Genomic DNA, 20585 nt, shown 5'->3' on the forward strand with positions numbered 1-20585 from the left:
TCGAGGAGTCGAAGCCGGAGTCCGGAGATAAGGACTTAGGAATCGTTAGGTACCTGCAACATATTATGCGTATTGCGGACTATGCATGACGAAGCTAATCATGCTCCACTCCGATATACAGCCTCTTTTAGTTAGTACCGTACACTCGACATGGTGCCACTTGCATTGCAATAATTATTGGCCCGTGAAAGCCCGGTCACGACCCACTGGCCACTGCACTGCACGTGCACTGGTGTCACTGTCTGGAGTCTCTGGACTGGCCTCATGCAGCGCGAGCAAGCGGATTTAATTGTTGCGTTTGTGCGGTGTTAGTTCCAAATCCCGGCTACAACAGTACATGACTGATTGTACATGACTTGTACTGTTGTGGACATGGAAATCCGGTCGCATGTCCTGCGGCCCCAGGGCGCTGGACATGCAGCGTGGCCGGCCAAGCGGTAGATCTGCACGTACATGTACATGTAGATCGTCAACATGACTTGTGCACTGCACGCAGTGAGTTTAGAGTTTAGACTGTAGATATACCTACCCGCTGAGGGCGCCGGCCCCGGTCAACCGACTGGATTTCCATGTCAGCTACAGTACATGTACTTACATTGTACTGATAGACGGGATTTTGAACATGCCCATTGCACATACCGGTGTACATGTACAATGTATACATGTACAGCCACAGGTACCAATACAGGTACTGTAGGGGCAGAAAATTTCGTCGGTCAATAATTTCGTCCAACTCCAAAGAAAAGGAGTTCGTCCAGTTGAAAATGTCGTCCATGGATCATAAGAGTGTATAGAAGAGCTGGGCAAATCGACATTAGTCCTACATTTAATTTAGTCCAAAAGCTCCTTGGACGAAAAAGACGAAATTAAATTCCAGACGAATATTTCTGCTTATACAGTACCTACAACAATTTTATCAACAATTATGATAATTACCACATCAAATGCTGCAGAGACCTATCCAGAATCGGCAATATGCTGGCCCTGGCCTGGAGATCTGCAACTACAATCAGCTTCTACTTTGCAACATTAACGGATTAGTCCCCTTTGTCGATTGATGGATCAATCGGTAGATTCGGCTCTGTTTTTCTTTCCTTGTTTTGAATTGTATGTTGAACTCTTTGGATTTCTTTGTATTCTGTATCTCGTTATCGTTTATTTATCTCTGGCCCTCTCGCTTAGGATGAGCTTTCTTTTTTTATGGCAGCTTAAGCGAAGGCTATATACCTGCTTTATGCAGGTTGATGCCAACGCGAACAAGCAAAATAATAATAAATAATAATAATAATAATTTGAAACTCGGATGTTGAGCCATAAATAAATGTAAAAGAGAAAAGGACATATGGATACGAGTTAAGAGTAACTCTCCATCACTGTAACATGATACTATATACAGTCAGAAAGTGCAATAACTAGGCACAAAACTGACAGAGTACTGAGACATTCGACGTCCTGACACCTAACTTCAACACATCTCCGTAGCGCTAACCGACAGCCTTCCAACTTGGAAGGTTCAAGGTTATGGAAAGACCAAACCATAACCTTAACCTTCCAAGTTGGAAGGCTGTCGGTTAGCGCTACGGAGATGTGTTGAAGTTAGGTGTCAGGACGTCGAATGTCTCAGTACTCTGTCAGTTTTGTGCCTAGTTATTGCACTTTCTGACTGTATATAGTATCATGTTACAGTGATGGAGAGTTACTCTTAACTCGTATCCATATGTCCTTTTCTCTTTTACAATAATAATAAAAATAATATACAGTACCTGGTTACCGGTAGTGGTACAGTGTACACTGATCTGCTCCATGGAATCTGATCAAGCCAGTGAATACCAAAGGCGGCCGCTGTACAGCCCTAGACCTGCGAACATTGGGATGTACGACTCACTCTTTTTTCGGTACAAGTAGTCATGTACATGATTGTACATACATGTACATGTACATGTATGTACAATCATGTACAGTACATGCATGTGGCGCAGGGTAAAAACTTCACTCATGCGATCGGATTTCATTGAATATCACTGGCACACATGTACATGTACATGCACTACTACTACAACAGAGTCAGTGTAGGCACTGGAACTTTTACTATTACAACCATGTACATGTACAATGACTATGTAGCATTGTAAGTACAATGTACATCTACATGTACATGTAGATACATAGTCGCCTGATGATTGCATTGAGCAAGAAACTCCGAGTTGCGACAAATCTGTAAAACTCCATTGTGCCTTTTGTGTGCACATGTAGATAGATGTACATTATACACATGTACATGTACATACATGTATCTATCACGCAGTGCTCGACGCCCCAATAAACTTGTTTTTAATACCCATGGTCGAATAATCTCTTATCTCTTTTTTCACAAGATTGGCAAGTTCTGGAATTGCCTTCCGCCTTACCTCAACAGACTCTCTCTCCGAATTTAGGACTTGACCTTGACGCTATAATGTTGCTTTTCTCTTCTTTTTGTTCCTCCCTCTCTCACCAATTTCCCCATCCCACGTACATGTACATGTATTTCATCACTCAAGCGAAAACAGGAAACCCCCTGGACAGGCGAACAGCCTTTGGTGAATCCTTTAAATTAATACATGTACATGTACATCCAATACAATACAAAAACAATGTCTGCAGTACATGATTATTGTACTGCAGTCAGACATGACTACTGAATCTGATTACATGCATGTATATATCAGGCCTATTTAAGCAAGCTACAATGTAGATCATAGAGGGGGGGGGGGTATGTTGATGCTTCACAAAATGCCCGTACAAAAAGGGTGGGTGATCCACATGTACACACCGCGAAAAGGCGCAGCGCGGCACATCTGCATGTCACTCATTCCGACCCACTCGCGTGACTCGGCTTCAGGATTCACTCATCAAGGCTAGCCTAGCGCCTGCTTCACTTCACTTCAGGTTAGGTGGCGTAGGCGCTTCATAGCCTTCAAGTTCAACGACGTGACTAATGATGACTATGTGCGATGACGTAAATGCGAAACGAAACTCGAAAGGTGCGACTTGGCCTGGCCTACAATTTACAAATAGCGCCCGGGCTGGACGGCGTTGTTCCAACTAGACCCTTATTATTTGGAGGTTGCTGCCATTTCTCCCGGCATTCTAAAACAGGTTCTCGTGCTGGGCAGTTGCTGAAATTTTCGTTCTTGTTTTGTTCAAGTCTTTTGTCCCTTCGACTTGCTTTCCCCTCTTCCTGAAGTACCAGTTCTCAGACATGATGTGGTCTTCGGTCATGGTTCTAGCGTTGGCTTTGCTGCCAGCTACGCTTGCGTTTCCTAGCTTCGTTCCTAACATACCCAATCTGGGAGTCGTCGGCGGGACGCCTTCTCTGGTACCTTCCTCGTCCGGCATGGATGGCGTGTAAGTCGTAATGCTTCACTGCACTGACCGTTATCCATTATTTATTATGTCCGACTCGCACATGTCGGGTACTACTGGAGTTTTTTTTTAAATAGAGCAATCTTTTATTGAAATCGTGAACACCTGAAGAAGGTACTACTGGAGATAGAGCGGACTGTCTACCTTTGCGAAAAACGACCCTCGATCGGGCATGAGAAAAGTGTCTTATTCGTCAGCTGGCGTTACTAGCGACGTTGAAAGTGTGTGGTACAGGCAGTAGACGTACACGTTATTGTACTACTACTGGTGTCCTTGTCCTCCTGTCGCTGCTGTCACTTGTCGGCTTGGTCGACCGGTCAAGGCTTGAGAATGAGAACTACTACTACTACTACTACCAGTAGCACCAGTAGCAGTAGTACTAGTAGCCGCGCTGAATCGGTGTCTGTTCTGTACATGTCTGTACATCACTACTATGTCTGTACATCACTACTAACGTTAGGTACGCACCATAATGGTGTAGTCTGCCTGTGCGGTTGCATTCACCATGTTTGCGGAAGTGGCTCGTGCACTATAAACATTCAGTGTAGAAAGAGTGTCATCGTTTTGCCCCTCGCCGTTAGTTGCAGTGTTCACCATGGCATTGTTTGGCGTACTAGTAGTCGACTCTCAGAACATAAACGAAAATTGATATCAGTACTTGTACCAGAGAACTCTTTTCTCTCATCCCTTGTTGACCCTGGTCGCGCAGCATTCGCGAGGCGTGCACGGGAGGTTGGTTCCGTGAAATTTGGGTGAGGCGGCATGTTTTGGATCGGGTTGGATCGGCTTTGGCCCATGTGCGAGTCTATTTCGCTAGGTGCGCATTGGCCTCCAGCGTAGTGTGTTTGCAAACAGGTGAAATAGGCGTTCACGAGAGGAGCATACCCCGCGAGCTCTGCCAACATCCTAAAAATCCTGGAACAGTTCTCGCTGGTGTCCTGCAGACATTCCCGCCCACTCTCTAGCCAAGCGGTCTGGCAAGGCCAGTGCGAGTCTGGTGTGTGGTTGACACAGACAGTTCAAAGGCAATGCAGACAGCTGCCTGCTAGTCCTAGCAATCTGCTACTCTCTACAGAGGTTTCCGAGTATTCAAGCGAGCGTAACACTTCCGTCACTTGCATGTACCTCCGCGTTCCTTTCATTGTTTCACTGGTGAGCCAACAGGACTTGGGTTTTTTAACTAACTTTTTCCCACTGTGGCACAGCCAGGAAACACTTGGGGACGGAAGCGGACAGTCACTTGGGGACAGAATCGGACAGTCACAGACTATGCAGTTCGCACTAGTGCCCTCTTGTGCTACTCACAGATTGTCCAAAAACAGGCTCCCTGGAGTCTTGTGTCACGCTGAGACTGTGGCATCTAGGAGTAGGAGATTGTTGCCGATATACAGCAGTATGTCTATAGCTAGTCCAGTTGAGGGAAGAGACTCTTGAACTAACAAACGACCTACTAGTGCTAGTTACCTGTTTTGAAGCTCCCAGCTGACCCAGACCCGGATGTACTCTGGCACTCTGATCAGCCATGCCACTGTCACACGTTTTGTCTTCGCAGACAAGGACTACCACTTGGTGACGTCATGACCTACATCGGCTACATGTACACGCATACACACGGGCTTGTTGTGTTTGAGAGAGAGAGCACTGTCTAGCTAGTACAGTCCTGGCAACTGAAATCCAACCCCCCTTGTGCGGTGGGTTTACGTTTACATTCTAGCGGTACTGTATATGTTTCGTAGTTTTACCATCCCATGTTGGGTCTTTGTGATGTGAGCGCACCTCACCGCTTAGGGTGGTCGTATTTCAGTTGCCAGCGCTGTAGTTAGAGCACTGTGGCCACCCATATGCACCCAGTGTAGAAGTATCACGATGGTCAGTATTCGCGTTACGCTCTTCTTGAAAAATTAGCATCTGCTGTAAGACTAAGAGTGGAAGTGGAAGAAGACCAAGGATTGCTCGCAGGAGTTTGTATGGTACATTGTATACCCAAGATTTTTAGTGTCATGCAGGAAGTGAGTGCTTAGAATTGCACTTGAGAAATAGCGGTCAGAGATTGTCCACCAGAGCTCTAGAGGTTGAGAATAATGGCTGCAAAAGCTTGATCTCTCATGCCTATCATAGCATTGAGCTGCATTGAGCTGCATTGTATACATTAACACTAGTGCATTAGAAGAAGAACTACATGTGTGTTGGAAAATCATTTCACGTGAGCCAGTGCCATACAAAATGCCAAAATTTGTTCACAATCCAGCCACTTGACTAGTTTCCACCGAATCCAGAGTTGCTGTGAGTAGTTTTAGCAGGAACCACTTTGGTGGTGGGTCTGATCTACTCACCTCCCATGGCTTCAGAAGCTGCACCTATGCCTTCATCATTGAGGGTGGTAGCATTCCTATGGATGCGGAAAACTCATGTAACCCATGTAACCTAATCTCTATGCAACTCATGAATGCCCGTCTAGTAACCCCTTGAGCGTGGTAGCTGAACACGTAATTTGAAATTAATTCGTTGATGCCATCTTCACGCACAGGATAGGCCTTTGGGAAATCTTTGACTATAAAATTAATATTAATTTGCCATGGACGGTTGCTGCCTTGCTGGTGTCTGCAAGCGTCGTGTGGTCTGGTCAGGTCGAGAAAATACACTTACACTTACAGGTGGAATCCTGATAATTCGAATATGGCTTAATTCGAACATACCGCTTAATTAGAAGTTTTTCCAGGACCGATTTCTATCAATACGATTCCCACATAAAAAATTCTGATAATTCGAACCTCGAACTGGACATGTCAGTTAATTAGAAGTCCCACAGATTCCACTTACATAGAAAATGTGTGGGATTTGTGCTGATAATTCGAAGTTAGCAAAGTGTAATTCGAAGTTCCCTGTACACTGTACTGGTCAGTTCAGTTTGCATGAGCAGGCTGTGCCGGTCAGTTCAGTGTCCGTAAAATTTGTGTCTAAGGTCCATAGCGCAACTCTGCGTGACCATGAGAGAATTTTGACATAAATATCGAGTTGTGGGTTCATGTTTGGATAATTAGAATGTCCGGATAATTAGAAGTTTTTTCCTGGCATTTTGAGGTTTGAATTATCAGGATTTCACCTGTACTACAAAGTTTGCAAAGAGATTTGAAATGGAAATAGTGTACCTTGCAAGCACTGGGAATTTATCCCCGCACAACCTCACGTTTGGAAGGACAGTGCTCCAACCATCTTGCCATCCATCCACACACCTGCTTTTTCTGTAGTACACTAAGACCTCGCTTTTCCGGACCACAACGTCACGGCCACTTCCATCTACCAGGCACCCTTTGGACGAGTTCCAGTGGAAATACTTGTATTACTACTCTTTTGTCACAATCGTGGAAATATTACTACTCTTTTGTCACAATCGTGGAAATATTACTACTCTTTTGTCACAATCGTGGAAATATTACTACTCTTTTGTCACAATCGTGGAAATATTACTACTCTTTTGTCACAATCGTGGAAATATTACTACTCTTTTGTCACAATCGTGGAAATAGTGACGCCGCATGCCATATCTATGGCCTTTCCCCGTAAAAATGTATGTCACTCGGAGTTAAGGACATTTCAAAGTTACGGTCAGTGCTCGGTCCCGAACCGTCCGGATAAACGAGCTAAGAGTGTGCCTGTGTTCACCGGAGCAAGCAAGCCTTGATTGTCCTTGTTGTTCTGTTCTATCCTTGTGTTCTATATCTGTTTGTGTATCGTGCAGCGTTTGCCAGTCGATTGGACATGTAGCGTCATGTAATGGCCCTCCATCTGGAGGTGGTAGGTAGCATCTCCACCATTTTGTAATTTGTAATTTATTTCTGAATTCCCCAGAGGCTGAAATGCCTGTCGAGGGGTCTCCATAATATCAGCATAAAAACATGATTGACGCACATAATGCGGCACATACATGAACATGAATGTCGCATATAGAGAGGTGAGGGTGACTTAACCCTATTCCCTGCGGCCTATGTGCTGCAGATCCGCCAGGTGGAATGTGTGGAAGCAGTTCTTTCCTCAATGTTCACCTTCCAGTCGGCTACTACTTGCACTGAGAGGCGCACTAGAGGACGACCCTTCTCTTCACTTTCTTTGCCCCCTGCAAAAACTAGATATGACATCTTCTCTATTTCTTTTCTTGGCGCTGATAGGTGGAATTCTCTGCCTGTCTCGTGTCGTCAACTTGAGCATCTATCCATTTTTGTTATATTTTTTTTAAGGTGGCAGACTACCCAAAAAATCGCTGAAAATTGAATTTGTAAATACATATTGAGTGCTACACCAGTAGAAAAAGCATGAATAGCTGCAAATTCTCTGAAAATTGTGTTCCGATCTGACCAGCCGTTCAAGAGTTATGGCCGAAAACGTGCCCTTGCAAGGAAAGATTTTTTGTTGCTCGCTGTCATTTGTTGGCAGCACTGTATTTGAATGTGAGCAGACCATGCGCAACTTGTCGTATCATGGAAACACGCGAAAGTGTGCTGAATTTTGCTCCAAGTCCAAAAAACACGGTTTTGAGCCACGTATTGGGCTGCACGACGGCGGGCTTTGCCCGCCGCCGTGCAGCAGGACTTTTGCCAGCACCCTCGTGACGTTGCAGATATGTGGCTTGATTATTGTAGTTGAGGTTGATTTAGTGATTTTGGCAAGTTTCAGTTATGTCAAGAAGTCAGGTAGGATTCAGTACTAGGCAGGAGCGAAACGTGAGTGGTAGTCTTTGCCGGTTTCTGAGGGTATCCTTGATTTCGTGTGCAGCGCTGTGGAAATGGCTTGCTGTGGAGGTCCCAGCACTGGATGTTGTATCTCGTAGCACGTGCTAAACCTAAAAAAATTCAAAAATTGACCTGGGTCTGTGGGAGTGTGTGAGAGAACGCCCACTCGTTCCGTTGTGACAGATTCCAGGGCCTCGTTGAGGGGCCCTACCCCATCACCCATGGCTGCTTCTGGACTTGTTCTAGGTTTGAGTCCCGCGCACGAACAGAATGAGCACGAAAATGTGAAAAAATTGTAAATGAATTTGTTTGGCTCCTGGGTGGCTCGCACACCGTGGCACTATGCCGGAAATTTGAGTTTTTCCGGCCTGGAAAGCCTGTCAGTGAGGCGCAAGAACTTGTAAATCATGTCCGGAGGGCCAGCATAGTGGCAGGAGTGTGTGGTCAAATTTTCACTCAAATCCATTGAGAAACACCAAAGTTCCGGTCAATTGAATGCCATATGAAATTTATGGGTAGGCTGCCCCCTTAAGAGCACTTAGGGTTCCCTGTAAGAAGACGACAGCGTCTGTAGGGCCTTCCCTATAAAAAATATGAATTCTACTACTGCTACAATGATTTCCCTAGAGCCTTGCCGACTGTATCTCTTTGAGTACTCGTGTCCTGGCAGCGATCCTGCGAATGGGATTTGGGTGTCTCGAGCGTGGTTTGATTTGCCCATTCTCCATCGCTTCAACCGAACAGACATAATCACTTTGCATGTTCGGCAATCCGAGGAACATTAAATGTTTTGCAGTGGGCATCAGCATGTTAAGCCTTGGATGTCGCTTGGGAGAGGCTTTAGATCACCTTCAGTTGCATTCATTCCAGTGGCGGATCCAGGGGGGGTTCCGGGGGTTCCATGGAACCCCCTAAATTTTGCAAAGTGTGCTGCTGAGAAATATCGATAAATATCATGTGTGCACAAAAGGACGTCCGTCCGATCACAGTCATAATCAGTGCAGTCACTGCATGCGCGTTCGGTAGATCGATACTGCACGTATACCGGTAGTCTAGTACAGTGTACTAGACTATACTGGTGCTCACGTCCGTGATTTACAAACGGACACTGTAGTGTAGACAACATTGGGTGGTTGTTTCCTTTTTGATCTTTCGAAACGATCCAAACTTACCTCCATTGGCGCTGTCATTCACTGCTGCTCAGGATGGGTGCGGTCAGTATTCCTTGGACAAGATTTTTTTTCAGAAGAGAAAGGATGCTCCGATTGATGACACTCTTCAACGAACTTCGAATCGTACACGTAGAGTTCAAGCTCCTCAGAAGATGAGGGCTCCGACATCCAAGCAAAGTCAGTAATCTCTACCTGCTGCAGCATGCAGTAGTGACTAGTTGTTCCTCCGCAGGAACGGAGTGCTGCGCCAGCGATGTGTTTTAGATGACATTGGAACCGGGATTGTGCAATTGTCGACACTGTTTCGCTGTTGTTGTTTCTGTCACTGAAGCGAAGACGATGCTCTTGTCCTGTGACTATAGAGCATTTCGCATCGTAAAAATGCCAAAAATTTCCGAAAGTACAAATGGACAGGGAAAGTAATTTAGTTGTCATTTCGGCATTCCTGGCTCTCAACGTACCCATGTATGTTATTATTATTATTAATTCAACATCTCCTGGCTCGTCAGAAGACTGCCAATATATATGAGAAGTCGGGTGGTAGCCAACCACGGCGTATGTACTCAAGTATATTATGATTATGTGTCCGTACTAAATAATAATTATACAATGTAGCCTTTGTAGGGTAAGCAGCAGCATTTGGCCCTGTACAGGCTTTCCATCGTCCACCACACCACAACTGCGCGCTCCAGCGATGGTGGTGTGCTGTGGCAACGTTACGTGTCGAGGCGATGTGCGTGTCCTGAATGTTAGTTACCACTACGAGGCTGGAGGGCCTAGGGTGCAGTTATGGTGTGGTCGATGATGGAAAAATATATGTCCGTAGTGCGTTTTAAAAGCATGCGATTGCCACTAACAAAATCGGATTGTCGTAATTACATGTGTCAACCACACAACTTCAAAACAATCTGATTCCATAATATTTTTGCCTTTTCAATTTTGGTTCAACCGGAACCCCCCTGTAGAGATCTCTGGATCCGCCCCTGCATTCAGTGTTTGTTTCGTTTTACATTATGATGCTCTGCTCAGGAAATGTGTTTGGAATGGCTTTCCTTGCTGGTGGAAATTCGTGGGCTGCCGTATGCAACGTGGATAGTGATGGTGATGGCTTGACAAATGGCATGGAGCTGGGAGATCCTAGCTGCATGTTCATGGCTGGAGACACACCCGAACGTACTACGAACCTCAGTAATCCAGGTAAAGTTGTGTGTCTGTGTGCGTGTTTTTGTGTGGGGGGGGGGGGAAGGGGTGAGGGAAGGTGCACGCATATGTGTTTTTGTTTGTGCATATGTATGTGTGGTTTGCTTCTGCCCATGATTGCTCTGCCCGGAGGCAGATTACTCACTGCCGTCCTCCCGCCCACGCTCTCCTCACCCGGACCCTCACTCTGGCTTCCGCTGTGCATGTGGAAAGGTCTGCCATTGTCCTGGGATCTCAAGCGCCACGCTCTGTGCTACAAAGCCATCAGATATTCCCTTCGCTATTATTGCCGTAGGCAATGGGCAAGGTTTAAGGTGTATGTGTGTGTGTTTTTATGTTTGTATGATTGTGTGTGTGTGTATGTGTGTGTATGTGTGTGCTGGATATGGACTTGCGGAAGCAGACCGGCTGCCCCTGGACGTGGCGGGTGAGGTGGTCGAGTGTGTAGATAGTTTCCGTTATCTTGGCTCTCTCCTCCACACGAATGGCCGATCTACCCCAGATATCAGCTCGCGCATTGCCGGTGCATCACGTGCATTTGGAGCCCTGCGCCAGCCGGTTTTCACTGACAGCAACCTCTCACTTGCTACGAAGCGGCTTGTGTACGGGGCATGCGTGTTGTCTCTGCTTCTGTACTGCGCTGAGTATTGGGTGCCGTTGAAGCCCGACCTTGATGCACTGTGCTCTTTCCATCTGCGCTGCATCCGTTCCGTGATGGGTATCAGCCAGCGGAATGTCTGGTGTGCTCTTTCCATCTGCGCTGCATCCGTTCCGTGATGGGTATCAGCCAGCGGAATGTCTGGGACGAACGACTGACCAGGGTTGATGTTCTGGAGCGGTGGAATCCGCGTCAGCCCCGTGACATCCCCAGCCTGCTGACATCGCTCCGCATGGAGTGGCTTGGACATGTTGTGCGAATGCATGAGGAGCGTGCCCCGCGTCAACTACTGTTTGGCACCCTACATCCTGTCCGTCCAATGTGCGGCCCGAGGAAAAGGTAGCGCGATGCTGCGCGGAAGGATCTGGCGGCGTTGGGCATCGACGAATGGTATGACTTGGCCCAGGATAGACGGGAATGGCGGGCCGCTTGCAGTGTTCTGCCCCGCCCGAACCCGTTTGTGAGCCCCTGCGGATACCTTGTGCCGAGTGTGGCCGTCTCTTCTCCAGGAGTGGTTTGCCTCGCCATAAATGTCTCGATGAGCGCCGCAAACCTGTATCAGAACAGAGAGGTAGCCGACAATGTTCTTCCTGCGAGCGCTGGTTCCGCAGTGCTGGAGGTTTGGCGGTCCACAAGTGCCCCAACTCCCGGATGCTTCCCGCGACATAGTCTCGGGCTCCGTGCCGGGCGGCGGTGTCTACCACTGCTGCTCAGGCGACTCCTCCGCCGCAGCGTGTGCAGCTCGCTCTCTCATGCTGCAAGGCCCACTGTGGGGCCTGTGGCCGATGCTGCCGCTCTACTCGTGGATTCCAAATCCATAGATTCCGGAGATGGCTCTCTCGTCGTGCCGATTGAACATGGTCCCTGATCTCTTGGCAGACTGCCGACTTTCTGCCGACGCGCGTCGTTTTCCATGTTGTCGGCCCCGCGAGGGGACACGTGACCGTAATGGCAGTGTTTACCAGGACCAGGTGTGTGTGTGTGTGTGTGTGTGTGTGTGCCAGCTAGTTCGGTTGGTGGGTACACTTATGCCTGATTGTGTGGGGTCTGTGGGGCCAACAGGCTCGGCTGCTTGAAGGTGTATTGTTGTATCTGCCACCTTTGTTGGTTACAGGGTTCATATACTTTCTATTTGAAGTAAACATACCTGTTAACCATGGACTGCTTCTGGCTAGATTAACTCTTGTGTAATCAATGGTGCTAGTGAAGCTTATATCAGATCCACTCTGATTTAGCCACCCATATTAGTGGCAAGTATTACCTTCACTGGGGGCAGGGGTAACTGCAGTTGGATCCCAGGACGGATACCCTGATGCTGTCAATCCATTTTCTCCACCTTTTCCTCACCCACTTACTGTGTGGTCAGCCCATAAGTGGGATCATTTTCAAGTCCACCCAGAGTTGGGGATTTCAGGGGGTGTCGGCCGTTGGGCGGTTCAATAGCCAATTGAGTCATCTTTCTAAGATTCCTTTTGAGTCTCTCTCCCCTCTCCCAGGGAGACCCACGTGACCAGTTTTGGCAGTGAGCAACAAGTACAAGTACAAGTATGTGTGTGTGTGTGTGTGTGTGTGTGTGTGTGTGTGTGTGTGTGTGTGTGTGTGTGTGTGTGTGTGTGTGTGTGTGTGTGTGTGTGTGTGGTGTGTGTATGTATGTGTGTGTGTGTGTATTGTGTGTTTTTTTGTATGTGGGGGATGTATGTTGAATACACAAGTGTGGACGTTTCTTATTCTTGTAAATTCTACTGCACACAATGTAAGCGCAGTTCGATATCTTGTCAAAGGGATGAGCTTTATTATTATGCCCTTAGGACTGTATATCTGCGAACAAATCGTGCCCAGGCCTTTGAAAGATTGGCGGCTGGGGGACAGGAAATGGCTGACTTTTTTCTTTTTTTTTGTCCTGTTCAGGATTTGCCTGCTCAACCACGGCCAATCCTTTCTGTTTGCGTAAGTATGATAATTGATAGTGGATAGAGATTAAGTTCAATGGCAATTATTTATTGGTCCTTTGATAAATCAACCTCAGTTCCGTATACTGCATAACATGTCATTTTAGGTGAACTGCAGGGTGAAGACCTGCCAGGTTTCAGGTGTAATGAAGAATTAGGCGACCAGCCTACCCTTCATATACAATGAATACTCTAGTGCCTTTTAGGTGCCTGAATTCTCTACCGAATTTACCGAAATACAGTTACACCGAAATTTACGTCTCATCAGGTCTGCAAGAATGAGCTGGGATAGAGAGCCAAGGGTAAATGTATAGAAAAGAAAAAAAGGCTTAAGAAGTACAAGCTATGCTATCATGTCCACTAACACTACCAGTTACTGAACAATAGCCAGTTTAATTGTAGAACGTCAGTACCGTCGGTCAGTGTGTTGCAATGTTATCGCATGATCTGATTGTTCAGTAACTGGTGGTGTTAGTGGACATTATAGCCTAGCTTGTGTTTCCTTGGTCCTTTTTCTCTTTTCTCGAAATAAACGTGTGATACAAGGCAGACGTACCCACAATAGGGGCGTCTGAATTTCGGGAGTTCTACTGTGCATGAGAGGAAAGCTGGGCTGAAACTATCGCCTGTGTGTAGCTGTGCGATAGAATTATCATTGAGATATCTGTGTTTATGTGTCTGCCTGTATGAGTGCACGTGTGTATGTGTGCGCGTGTGCGTGTGTGTGTGTGTGTTTGTGTGTGTGTGTGTGTGTGTTTGCATGGTCATGTGTGGCTTGACGTATGGGGATGTTGTGTGCAACTGTGTATATGTATTTCCATGCTGTTCAGCTGTCCCTACCGCAGCAACAGCAGCAACGGAACAAGGTAAAGACCAATCAGCAACTTTAGATCTTTGACTCACTGTCTTAAAAATGTTAACGGAAGTCTACAAAGAAGGAGGTATTTTGTTGTGAAAGTTGCAGTGAAGTGGAGAGTTAGCCTTTATGTGCAGTATTTAATGCGTGTTTTTTGGGGGGGGGGGGGGAGGAAGCACATGCATGCTAACACACACCCGCACACACCCGCACACACACACACACACACACACACACACACACACACACACACACACACACACACACACACATACACACACACACGCGCACACACACACACACACACACACACACACAAAAACACACACACACATGCACACACACACATGCACACACACGTACACACACACGTACACATGTACACACATGCAAGTGTGCACATGAGCACGCACGCAGACACACACCCGTACAACACACACCAGCACACACACACACATGCACACACATGTACACACATGCAAGTGTGCACATGAGCACGCAAGCAGACACACACCCATACAACACACACAAGCACACACACACACATGCACACACATGTACACACATGCAAGTGTGCACATGAGCATGCCAGCAGACACGCACCCGTACAACACACACCAGCCGACACGCACCCGAACATGAATGTGCATGCCTTGAGTTCTTTATTCTCACGATGGCACCATCGCCAATCCTTGCATTCCCATTGCTCGACGCAATGGTAGCATCAGATGTTACAGTATCTCGTGCTTCAAGTCCAATCACACGCCAACACCATCATACACATATATAGTACAGGGTCATCGGAAGGTATTTACGTGTGGTACCGTGGTCAGCCAGCTGAAATACAATTTACTCGTCGAGGAGGGGTGGCTGAGGCAAAAAATTGCAAATTTAGAGCCCAGATGACGGTGTACTTGATTGGTTCATGGGGTACTCGGCAAAACGTGGCATGGTCAATACCGTCTTTACCGTACCGTGTCCGATGCCCCTGTAGGATATAATTGTATACAAAATTAATATAGATGACCAGTCTGCAGTCGATATTGTTTGCCTGATGATTGCACACAGACTCAGTGCATGAACCTCAGAGTAGCAAACCGCAATGATTGATCCATTGTTGGTTGACATGTGTATGTGTTTGTGTGTGAATTTGTGTGTGTGTGTGTGTATGTATGTGTGTATGTGTGTGCATGCGCGTTTGCCCGTGTGTGTGTGTACTTGCATGTGTGTGCATGTGTGTGCATGTGTGTGCATGTACGTTTGTCTTTATGTTGTTTGTGCATACCTTGCCACTTGTCTGATGATATTGCAACAACAACCTATCCAGCAACCACCTATATACAAGTAGCAACCACTGAACAACCAACGATCGTAACAAGCATTAATGACACGTCCGTTGATGTCACCTCGGCTACTGAAGTCATGACAACAGGTATGGATAATTTACACTTATTGGACAGTTCATATTTATTTTACTTTTAGACTCGGGTGGAGAACCAAGGATTAATTTGCAAGGAGAAATGAGCACCAAGGAACTACAAGCTGATTGTGAATTAACTGGTGGTGTTAGTGGACATTATAGCGTAACTTGTAGTCCCTTGCTCCTCGTTTCTTCATATTTATGTTATAACCTATTGAAAATACATTTTAAGGATCCCCCATTGGCTAGAAGCCTATTTTGGGGCGTACGTCTTTGGTGAAGGGATCAGATAACTCGTATAATTGAAGAAAAAAACAAAAACATTCTGTAGTCCCAGGGACCAGTACATTTGTAATGCACATGTGCAGTCCTCAATGGACTTTTCCAGATTTCTGTCCCTTTGTTTGGCTGGTGTTTGCACATCGAGCTGGGTACGTGAACATTAATATTTAAAGAACACACATGCTTGAATCAAAGACCAGATCCTAATGCCTCGTAGCCAAGGTGATTGCTTGATAAATATTTTGAATCCTTGGCAATCTCCATCCTGGGCTGATCAATTGTTCATTCAATTGTGTATAATTATGTCTTTTTTCAATCGGATAAATCCATTGCCACTAGCCTTTTGTTTCCTGCCTGGAACCATTCTTTCTGCTTCATTGTATCACATGCTCTACAGTGGAAATAACCTCCATCTATCTTCCCATCTTGGTGCTCCATCACAAACTCTCGGCTGCACCGAATAAAATACATTGCCTGTATTTCAATCATTGAGCACCATTCCGGAATTGTCATGAGGAAGCTCTAAATACTGGCAGGTAAACTAGTAATATAGTAATAAAGAATGCCAGTGCTTTGAGCTTCCTCATCACAACACCTTGATCATCAATGGCCTATTGAAAACAGACAACGCCTTCCATTCAGTGCAGCTGAGAACCTGTGCTGGAGCAGCTTGCGGCAAATTAGGATGGAGGTGGTGTTTTCAAGGGTCCCTCAGGAAGGCCATGTGTTCCTCACTATCATGATCAAGAAAGTGAAGCTGAAACTTCTTGATAGTGAAGCTGAACCAAGAAATGAAATTTTTGAAATACATTGCCTGTATTTCAATCATTGAGCACCATTCCGGAATTGTCATGAGGAAGCTCTAAATACTGGCAGGTAAACTAGTAATATAGTAATAAAGAATGCCAGTACTTTGAGCTTCCTCATCACAACACCTTGATCATCAATGGCCTATTGAAAACAGACAACGCCTTCCATTCAGTGCAGCTGAGAACCTGTGCTGGAGCAGCTTGGGGCAAAGTAGGATGGAGGTGGTGGTTTCAAGGGTCCCTCAGGAAGGCCATGTGTTCCTCACTATCATGATCAAGAAAGTGAAGCTGAAACTTCTTGATAGTGAAGCTGAACCAAGAAATGAAATTCTTGAAATACATTGCCTGTATTTCAATCATTGAGCACCATTCCGGAAATGTCATGAGGAAGCTCTAAATACTGGCAGGTAAACTAGTAATATAGTAATAAAGAATGCCAGTACTTTGAGCTTCCTCATCACAACACCTTGATCATCAATGGCTTATTGAAAACAGACAACGCCTTCCATTCAGTGCAGCTGAGAACCTGTGCTGGAGCAGCTTGCGGCAAAGTAGGATGGAGGTGGTGGTTTCAAGGGTCCCTCAGGAAGGCCATGTGTTCCTCACTATCATGATCAAGAAAGTGAAGCTGAAACTTCTTGATAGTCAAGCTGAACCAAGAAATGAAATTCTTGAATGATCCATCCCAAACCCCGACCACCATCCCCTCCTAGACTGATTACTTATATAGCCCACTACGACTTGTCTCAACTGATGGTTGGCGTGAAGAGTCGCTGACGGTGCGTGGGATTATCGCGTTGGTGCAAAAGAAACAAATTGTGCTGCCCAGCAAGTCGAATTGCGCGGTGGTGCAAAAGAAAAGAACCAAATTTTCGCTGCTCAGCAAACTGCTGGGCAGCGTGTGTGTGTGTGTGTGCGTGCGTTTGTGTGCATGTGTGTGTGTGTGTGTGTGTGTGTGCGTCGTGTATAATAAATTGTAATGCTACGAAGGCAAAACTATTAATGTTCAATTTAAGCTGTGCAATGAAAGCTAGAATTTTGCAAAAACTTCCCGCAAATCGGTTGTGATTAGTGCTGAAGGGCTATAGCGTTAATGTAAGTCTACAAAACAAATTTCCGGTGTGTTAAAACTTAAGCTTCCCTGGCTGCGTACGTGTCGCACTGAACCTTGGAAAACAAAATTTCGGCCGCAAAAAATTTTAGGCCAAAAATGCCCAGGCCGAAAGAGATGTGTCGAGTATTAATTTTGCAACAAGGAGGACTATTTTCGCTGTAAGCATTTCCTGTAGTGTATGTCGACATGCATTAATAAAAATGTGAAACGATGATCGCAAGGCACACAACGAAAAGGAAAGAGGATTTGTTCAGAATGGAACATGTCGACATAAAAGGAAATGCTTACAGCGAAACTACTTCTAAGTACATTATACTTATAGACCTCCTTGTTGCTACATTAAAACTGCTGTTTCCGAAGCACTTGTTAGCGAGTACAGTCTACTTCGCTAATAACGACTGCGGGTATAACGACAATTCGCGAATAACGACAGAATTTCCATGCCCAGAGCAAAGTCCCATCCACCTGGAATACATATAATGGGACTTCGGGTATAACGACACTTCGCGAATAAGGACACTTTTCTGATGCCCCGCCGAGTGTCGGTTTACGCGAACTTGACAGTATCATTATTTTTGACTTACTGTAAAGAAATGTATACTAGAGTAGTGGGTAGCGAATGAAGTGTGAAGAGTGGTGGTATCTGCTGTAGAGAGTCGCTCGTCCAATCACTGTCACTGTCTTCTTAATGTGATTGCTTGGCTGCAGGTGGTCAGTCAGCCCTTGCTGCCATTCCTAGCATGGTGTTGCTGGCCCTGATCCTGGCAGCCATGCTGTTGCACTAGTCACAACACAGAGTGGCTGCTGGCACAACAAGCGGCGCAGGTTCATGCCCCACGCTCGGAACAACACGTCTTGCAGCTGGTCTGACTTGATATAATACACATGTATCATCTATCGCCCCCCAGCTACAGGCCGCCGCAACCTGGATATTGCTATTTTCTGCTAGTTGCTTCGAGTTTGTGTTAACCTGCAATTAAGGCGAATCTGCGCTATTTTTTAATTGCACTAGTTATCACACCACCGTGTGTGTAGCATTTCCTATCCCGTGTACAGTGATTGCATGCATGGCGGAGCAGAGAAATATTTCTCCTACCAAATTTTGGGACCGTTTTTTCACAGTTCTTCTTTCTCATCTGAGCCCACCACACCCACTCACTCTATTTCTTCACGCAGCATATCTCTATAGATCCTGACCTAGCTAGCCTTCATATCCTGCTTTTCCATATAGATCCTGACCTAGCTAGCCTTCATATCCTGCTTTTCCAACACACAACTCTACTACTGATCCCCTCCTAGACTTCACTGGAAATGACCCATGCATCTCAATTCTCTATTTCTAGATCCTCCTCTGTTACCATAGTTTCAAGCTGTGTACTAGGTTCCCATTCCGGACATGTTTGCATATACTCCGAAGTAGGTAGCAGGTAGCAGAATGCCACCCTCCACGGGCCGGCTGGCAACCAACTGTATCACTTTATGGTTTATCCATTCATCTCTTGAGTACATCTCAGATACAAGAGTGAAGCAGATACTGGTCGAAGCGTTCCTTTTGCCCTCCTCCTCTTCTTTTCAGTCCACCGCTTGACGGTTTGTACAAACAACGCACAATAGTGGGGGACATGAAGAAAAAAAAGGTGAACTGTTTGCTTTCCCCCTGCCCCTCCCCCTACAATGCTTGCAAACCCGGCCTCTTTTCCGCATCCGCAGGAACGCCACCACCCTCTTGGATCAAGGCGCAGATGCAGCTCCTGGTGGGAGGCGAGAAAATCAGACCCACCACAAAGTGGTCAAAGAGGGAAAGTCCCATTCACTGCAACCATGTTTCCATCGTGTCAGGCCACGAGTTCCCAATTAACTGTGCGAACATGCACATACATTTACAGTAAAACCTGGTGTGAGCGACCACCCCACGGTGAAAGGAAAAGCGGTCGTTGAAGCCAGGTGGTCTTCAGAACTAGGTCCCACAGACTATAGTGTCTGTGTAGGACTGTCCATGCATGGAAAAACGGTCGTTAAGAGCAGGTGGTCGCTGAAACGAGAGTTCGCTTACACCAGGTTTTACTATGCTAGTACATAATAATCATTAACACTCGTGTCTTTTTGTTTTCAAGGCTATTATTCTACGGGCAAATTAACACAATGGTTTAAAATGCAATAAATCATGCACTGGAGAAGAAATCAGAAAAATGCATGTGTAAAATAAAGAATTTCAAACCCAAACCCAAAAAAAAACACATATACATGACGATTGCACATGTACATGATGTTACAGTACTGCTTGATGACATCATATCAAGGGCTAGGGAGCCACGTTTACACTGGGCAATGTGCAAACCTAAACTTGTGAACACTGGGCTGCGAAATTGTTCGGAGCGCAAATTGCCTCGCTCGATCGGATTTCATTGCCAACTACATGAATTGCCTATTTGGAATCTCAGACCGAAAAGAGTCGACACATACATGTACATTGTACATGTAAATGTACATAGGCTCCGCAAACTCTCGGCAGTCGACACCCTGGCTCTCCCGTTTTACTCTGTTACATGATTGTACATGTATCGTGCTACTGGTGCGTTCGGGTCCCGTCATTCGCAATTTAGGTGGATCAGTTCGCATTTGGGGGGACAATGGGCCAGTTCTAATTTCTTACTTTTACGACGGGGCAGTACCAGTAAAGGTTTTTATATGGATAATGTACATGTACATAGGCTCCGGAAACTCTCGGCAGTCGACACCCTGGCTCTCCCGTTTTACTCTGTTACATGTACATGTATCATGTTTAAATGTTTCTCCCTCTATACAATTATGTACTCTCTCCCTACACAACCTCTTTCACGGGCAAAATAGAAATAGACACAGAGTGTTCCAAAAAACTTCCAACTCAAAGTTCTAGATAGAAAAAGGCAAAAAAAACACGCAGTACTCTCTCCCTGCCCGACCCCTGTGTCTACAGTTATTATTGGTCTAGTAGTTCTGCTGGATACTAGTAC

General features: G+C 46.0%; 1 protein-coding gene across 1 annotated transcript; it reads left to right on the top strand.

Moving 5' to 3' along the window:
* Positions 1–3064: 3064 nt before the first annotated feature.
* LOC135811361 (temptin-like) lies at positions 3065–19140 on the top strand. The gene is made up of 7 exons (XM_065324591.1): positions 3065–3387; positions 7145–7200; positions 10334–10501; positions 13071–13109; positions 13942–13977; positions 15295–15399; positions 18301–19140. Exons 1-7 carry the CDS (start codon positions 3242–3244, stop codon positions 18375–18377), a joined length of 627 nt encoding a protein of 208 aa, XP_065180663.1. The 5' UTR covers positions 3065–3241; the 3' UTR covers positions 18378–19140.
* The last annotated feature ends 1445 nt before the right edge of the window (positions 19141–20585 follow it).

Source organism: Sycon ciliatum, chromosome 3, assembly GCF_964019385.1.
Source record: "Sycon ciliatum chromosome 3, ocSycCili1.1, whole genome shotgun sequence".
NCBI classification, from domain to species: Eukaryota; Metazoa; Porifera; class Calcarea; order Leucosolenida; family Sycettidae; genus Sycon; species Sycon ciliatum.

Bases quoted from the DNA above. Each gene is read 5' to 3' on its own strand.
- LOC135811361 (XM_065324591.1), top strand. From the start codon at position 3,242: ATGATGTGGTCTTCGGTCATGGTTCTAGCGTTGGCTTTGCTGCCAGCT. The intron at 3,388-7,144 runs GTAAGTCGTAAT...TGTATCGTGCAG, and splicing joins TCGTCCGGCATGGATGGCGT to CGTTTGCCAGTCGATTGGAC. The intron at 15,400-18,300 runs GTATGGATAATT...GCTTGGCTGCAG, and splicing joins TACTGAAGTCATGACAACAG to GTGGTCAGTCAGCCCTTGCT.